This window comes from Solanum verrucosum, unplaced genomic scaffold (genome assembly GCF_900185275.1).
Source record: "Solanum verrucosum unplaced genomic scaffold, falcon-dt-bn FXZP01000278.1, whole genome shotgun sequence".
NCBI lineage: Eukaryota > Viridiplantae > Streptophyta > Magnoliopsida > Solanales > Solanaceae > Solanum > Solanum verrucosum.
Window position 1 is genome coordinate 4,611,085 of NW_026020332.1, and position 6,513 is coordinate 4,617,597.

The 6,513-nt window shown below is 36.6% G+C and overlaps 1 protein-coding gene across 1 annotated transcript; it reads left to right on the forward strand.

Moving 5' to 3' along the window:
• The first annotated feature begins 231 nt into the window (after window positions 1-231).
• LOC125836681 (allantoate deiminase 2) lies at window positions 232-5,886 on the forward strand. Its single transcript, XM_049515891.1, has 12 exons — window positions 232-419; window positions 1,217-1,305; window positions 1,577-1,680; window positions 1,752-1,836; window positions 1,952-2,068; window positions 3,670-3,779; window positions 3,859-3,964; window positions 4,071-4,157; window positions 4,701-4,943; window positions 5,057-5,182; window positions 5,256-5,417; window positions 5,622-5,886. Exons 1-12 carry the CDS (start codon window positions 293-295, stop codon window positions 5,742-5,744), a joined length of 1,479 nt encoding a protein of 492 aa, XP_049371848.1. The 5' UTR covers window positions 232-292; the 3' UTR covers window positions 5,745-5,886.
• Window positions 5,887-6,513: the final 627 nt, after the last annotated feature.

Sequence of the window (6,513 nt, forward strand, 5' to 3'; positions counted from 1 at the left end):
TCATATTCAAGAGATTCAAACCCGTAATAAAATATTACAATCTAAAATATTTTAAAATACTTAATATTATCCACTAATCACACAATACATGTATACTAGTTAAATACTTTTAAGTAACAAGGAATAATTATCATTCCACCACGAAAATGAATTGCTAGGTTGTAAATAGCTGAGTATATAGTAGTGGTCTGTATTGAATTTCCACATTCTGAATTCATTTTATCTTCTTTCATTCCAATTTGGGAGTGCCGTGGCCTTGTTCGCTTGCTTTTAAGACTTGCAGCAAGCAGCCATGGCGGCGCCTCCTTCTATTACATTCTCATTTCCAATTCCCCATGCAATCATGAAGAACTCTCTTTCAATCTTATCCTTCATTCTTCTTCTTTCTCCTTTGTTCGCCATGGCTAACACATCATTTGGTAATTATTGGTTTTCTTCACATGTAAAATTTTGATTTTTTTTACACCCTTTTGGGTAATGAAGGAACCCTTTTAATGTTTCTGTTAGGATCTTTGGAAATGTGATGATTTTGCAAGTATTTGTACTTTTTTCTTACAGGTGGACAGCTTGCGTGTAAAAGTTGAAGTATATTCTGTCTGACGTTACTAGGTCTTGAAGTTTATGTGTTGATTTGATTCTTTTTAGAAAAAAGATGTTTTCTTTATTGTGAAAATGAAATTGTATTGTGACCTATGTTGCTTAGGTAGCTGGTCCTTTGTGTTCTTGAAATCTATGTTGCTCAGAATCTTCAAAAATGTCTACGGATGCGTGTTGGATCCTCTAAAAGTTGTGCATTTTTTGAAGGATTCGACACGAATGGGGAAATTTTGGAGAGTCTAAGCAATATAGATTGAAATTATACTACCTGTTTCATAAGCATTAGTGATTGACAAGGTGGAAAAATTAGCTCCTATACGTTCTACTTGTTTGTATATTCATGTCATTTTCAATTTATTCTGTCTTGAATCATAACATTACATGATGTGCACAACTATGATTCTGTTTCTTTTAGAAGTTTGGTTGTTTTCCAATGTGAAGTTCTATAAAAATTGGTTCTTTCAAAAACCCAAAAGTTGTGTTCTTTATCGCGAAAAACTGTTCCATTCATCTCATTAAACAAGATTCATCCCTTCCCCCACTCCCCCTTGATTCAGTTGCTCTTTTTATACTAAATACCTCAAATCTGTAATAATGTGGGGCTCTTTGTGATGATTAGGTGCTGAAAATATAGAAGGCATAAAGTATGATCTTTTCCCTGAAATCCTCAAGGAGGAAGCTGTTGGAAGACTTAATGAGCTTGGAAAGGTATCAAAGCAAGGCAACTACTTTAATCATTTTTAGTGGAAGTCAAATTTCTTGGGAAGCATTTTTTTCTTTTTTGGTATTTTAACTGAGGTTTATCTTTCTTAGAGTACAATACATTATGCATCCATGAAAGTTCTCAAATCTTGAAATACCGATTTCTGCAGTATAACAGTTTGCTTTCATTGTTTTTACTTGTTTTGGTGCTATTTCTTATCCTGTTTTTTTCATAAGTAGAAGTGTTGAAGTAACAAAAATTTGTGTTGTGTGACAGGTAAGTGATGCAAACGGCTACCTAGAGAGGACCTTCCAGAGCCCTGCATCGATCAGAGCGGGAAATCTTCTTCGTGCATGGATGGAAGATGCAGGCTTGAAAACGTATGTTTTCGACTTATCTTACTGTATTTTTAATGCTTCTGAAACTTAATTGATAGCACTCCTGGTTCCAGGTGGGTGGACCAAATGGGCAATGTCCATGGTCGGGCTGAAGGAATTAATCCAAGTGAAAGGACTTTGTTAATTGGCTCTCATTTGGTGAAGCATTAATTACTTACATCTTCTTCGTATAGTAGATTTGCTTAACTTCACAGCATTACTAGTTCAAGATGCTGCAGAAGGACCTGCCATTGAATATTTTGTGTTTCAACAGGATACAGTTATTGATGCTGGATTCTTTGATGGTTCATTGGGCATAATTTGTGCAATATCTGCATTAAAGGCATTGAATTCCTCTGGAAGGTTGGGTAAACTCCGGCGACCAGTTGAGGTGAGACACATAAAACATATTAGCCTGGAATGTCAATCGTATTTCGTGTTTTCTGTCCTGTTACTCTTTGTTGCAACCAGAAGGTTTTTTCCTTTTTCAATCACACTAATAATGCATTTTTTAGGAGTGGGGGCACTGTACTTTATTTGTGTCTCCTAAAGACAAAATCTGAACTCCAAAAAGTAACTGTTCTTTAACTTAACTCCAGAAAGTTTAGGTACTAGTCATGAGCTTTCCCATAAATTTGGGCTTTGTTCTGGTGTCGACTGCTAAGTCTCAGACTGTTCCAATTTTGTTTTGGGTTGACACTTAAAACCAATCCGTCGCAGAGGCTTATGTGTGTGGTTGCAAGCTCCATTAGAAGTGTGACTTGCATATGAGGCGATGAAGTTGATGGAAAATGAGGTTAATACTTGTTAGATCTCTGGCTTGACTAACATAGTCTAGTATGCTGAAATCTGAATAATAAGTTAGATATTTCCTTACTACCTGGGGTTTCTATCATTATGCTATCTCTCTTTTCATGGTATATATTTGTTCACAAGTATGAATATGCAAACAGTTAGGTCCACATCTGCCTCATGTTGCTTGATAACTAATTTGTTGACCGATGAGAGGAACTTGGGAGCTAGAGTACAAGAGAGCTAGTTGCTTGGACTCTTCAAAAATGCCGCTAGGTTCATGTCAGATACTTCAAAAACAGGACATTTTTGAAGGATCTGACACGAGTACAACAATATTATTGGAGAGTCCGAGCAACATAGCAAGAGAGTGCACAAAGAATCCTATGGTATTACCAAAAGAAATTTTCATTATGATCAAATAGAATCCGATGGTAATACACTTAAAAAAATTCTCACAATATACGAGTTGATTCTTGCTGACATAGTAGTAACCTTCGCAAGGACAATATCAATTCCATCTATTAGAGTTTTGGAGTATGTATTAATGTTCCTGGTTTTACTTCTCACATCTTTCTTCTCTTTTCCTTATCTCCTTGTCTTTCAGCTTTGAGATGTATGAACTCACTAATGAGCTTTGTATTTTCACCCTTTTTCCCATCTAACCCTAGCTTCAAATGGCATGTTATGTCCTCTTTGAAATGTTATAACCTTGAACATGCAAATTTGAGTTTACGTTCCTTATTTTCAGGTACTTGACATAATTAGACCTTCTAGGGAGAATTGTGTTATATCTTAACAAATAATCCTGTCCGTCTAGAATCTAAAATATTAGACCTTCTAGGGGAGACTATGACACTTTTGCACCATAGTCTGTCTAGAATCTAAATATTGGCGAAAGAACCTAAGTAATTTAATATCACCAGTGATCATTTGTGGTAGCAGGATTATCAGGAGTCAGAAAGAATATACTTCTTAATGTGCAATGACAAAATTAAGTTGCTTAAGGAGCAGTTGTAGCAAGTGTTACAGCACAAATAGTAGTGCTAGTTGCTTAATGTGTAATTGCTGTCAACTCTCCTTTGTATTCCTTCCATCTAGCAGCTTTTATTTTGAGTTAATATCATATATCATAAAATATTTAGTTTCTCCTGCTTTTTAGTATTAAATATTGCAAATTTCTTATGTACTATTATGCAGGTAATCGCGTTTAGTGATGAGGAGGGAGTAAGGTTTCAGTCAACCTTCTTGGGCAGTGCAGCTATTGCTGGCATATTACCAGTTTCAGCGTTGCAAGTACATGATAAGAAGTTTGTATGGCTAACCCAAAAGCTTGTCTTTGTTCGTATAGCTACTGTGTCTCAGTAAATTAATGTGCAAGTGTTTCAGTGGTGTGACAGTGCAAGGTGCTCTGAGAGCAAGTTCTATAGAGACTACAGAAGAAAACCTTTTGCAGCTCAAATATGAACCAGAATCTGTTTGGGGCTATGTTGAGGTCAATAATAGTTCTCTATATACCATATCAAAGTCACTAACTACTTCATAAGACCCCTGGTAACGTAGTTGCTGATGATAGATCTTATTCTAATGGTTTTTTGCAGGTTCACATTGAACAGGGACCTGTACTGGAGAATGTTGGTCTCCCTCTTGGTTCAGTAAAAGGCATTGCAGGGCAGACAAGGTTGAAGGTGTGTATTCTTATCCTACCGCCTCTCGGCTGCTTTATGTGATCGCAGCATCAAAAAGATAGTCTGAATTTTCTACGGCAAATCATCTACTTTTATTCTAAGTTTGTTAATGTAACTTAGTAGGAGCACATTTTAACGCTCTAGTAGTTCTCGTCTTTGTGATGATATGACGTTACAAAGTAAAAAGTACTTATATGATGTATTTGAACTCCAAGTTGGAATCTTGATGATCCTTGCCATGGGAGAATTGGATTTTACTTTGGTACATTGAAGCTAAATTCTAAAGATTGCAACTAATAAAGTCAAGAAACATATTTCAAGCCCTTGGGCAATAAATCAATTGATCAGTCTGAGAGGAATAGTTAAATTGGAGGTCTAAAGGGTGAGAAAATTATCTCCCTGGAAAATGTGTTCTTGGCACAATCAACAGCTTGGCTACTTCCACTTGTCACGACTAACATCTCCTTTTGGTATACACAGCCACTTATAAATTTGGTTTAAGTAATGCTTGCTTGACCAGACCTTTTGAATTAAGCATTGCAGGTGACAGTGAAAGGCACACAAGGACATGCAGGGACAGTACCCATGAATATGCGACAGGATCCTATGGTTGCAGCTGCTGAACTAATTGTATTTCTGGAAAGTCTTTGTAAACAACCTGACTATTATCTGTCATATGATGGTCAATGCACATCTTCAACAGTGGAATCTCTTGCAGGATCTCTGGTCTGTACTGTTGGAGAGATATCAACTTGGCCAAGTGCAAGTAATGTCATTCCAGGCCAGGCAAGCACTCCTTAAACTGCTGACACACAAGTTACATAATGTTGTTTGTTATCCATACAGGGTAAGTACTCGAATTTCTAGAATGTTCATTACTACCTGTGCATTTATTACAGGTGACATTCACCGTAGATGTACGTGCGATGGATGACTCAGGACGAGAAGCTATAATTTATGAATTCTCTAATAGACTCTACCATATGTGTGATAGGCGTTCTGTCTTCTGTAACGTTGAGAGAAAGGTGAGAGATTCTTAGATCATATGTAGTGTATTCTGAAGCATGTTCATGACTAACGCTTGTCTTGTTGATTTAGCATGATGCAAATGCTGTGGTTTGCGATCCTGGCCTGAGTACACAGCTAAAATCTGCATCTTATACTGCTTTGAAAAGAATAACTGGTGAGGATCCAGGTGATGTTCCTGTACTGATGAGTGGAGCAGGACATGATGCAATGGCCATATCTCATCTAACCAAGGTGAGTTATACTCAAACCTTGTATTTTACTACTTCAGACGTGATCTTTTTTCGTTTTCTTATCCAAGCCACCTTGTGCACCTATACTATTCCATCCTATATAGGAGATTTGAACCATGGTGTTTCATAGTTTTAACCCGGTTCATTGACACTTGAATGTAATTTTCCTTCTTATTTTTATTAAAGATTGGCTACTTTTCGATAGGTGGGAATGCTATTTGTTCGTTGTCGTGGAGGCATCAGCCATTCTCCAGCAGAACATGTATTGGATGATGATGTTTGGGCAGCTGGAATGGCTGTCCTTGCATTTTTTGAGACACTCTTGTAATAGTTGGCATTTTGCAGTGCAACCTAGTAGGCTAGTTTGCTATTCATAATCCCATTTTGTATATATATGTATCCATTCAATTTCTATAGTTGCAGTAATGAGAATGTATATTTGCAATAAAACAAGTTGGCCTGTTACTTAATTTGAACTACCTTTTACCAGAAGTCTTGATTCGAGTAAGTGGCGATATGGCATGCAATGATGAGATAACACTAACCAATAACCTCGCTAAAACTTTTCAACCCACCTACACCCAGTGCCAGGGCTAAGCGGAGGAAAGGGTCTTCGTTGAAAAATTATATTGTGCAAATATAAGTGGCAAATGGTGTCAAAAATTGGTTTAGCTCGTAGTTTAAACTCTAAGGGCTCGTTTGGTGTGAGGGATAATACCATATAGTCCCGGGATTAAATTATAGTACCGTTTATTTTGTTGTTTGGTTGGCAAGTTCGGGATAACTTATCCCGGGATTAATAATTAGTACCGGGATAAGTTATCCCTCTCTTTGGGTGGTATAGTAATCCCGGGATAACTTATCCCGGGATAAAATAGGTAAATGACAAAAATGTCTCTTTCAACCCTTTTGTTATATCACTTTTTACATTAATGAAGGGCATTTTTGTAAACAAATAAATTGTTCTTAAAATTTATTATTTTGAATACAACAAACCAAACACTCAATAAAAAATAATTCCAACACAACTTATCCCATCATAACTAATCCCAACATAACTTATCCCAACATAACTTATCCCATCATAACTCATTTTC

Bases quoted from the DNA above. Each gene is read 5' to 3' on its own strand.
- LOC125836681 (XM_049515891.1), top strand. From the start codon at position 293: ATGGCGGCGCCTCCTTCTATTACATTCTCATTTCCAATTCCCCATGCA. The intron at 420-1,216 runs GTAATTATTGGT...TGTGATGATTAG, and splicing joins CATGGCTAACACATCATTTG to GTGCTGAAAATATAGAAGGC. The intron at 5,418-5,621 runs GTGAGTTATACT...ACTTTTCGATAG, and splicing joins CCATATCTCATCTAACCAAG to GTGGGAATGCTATTTGTTCG.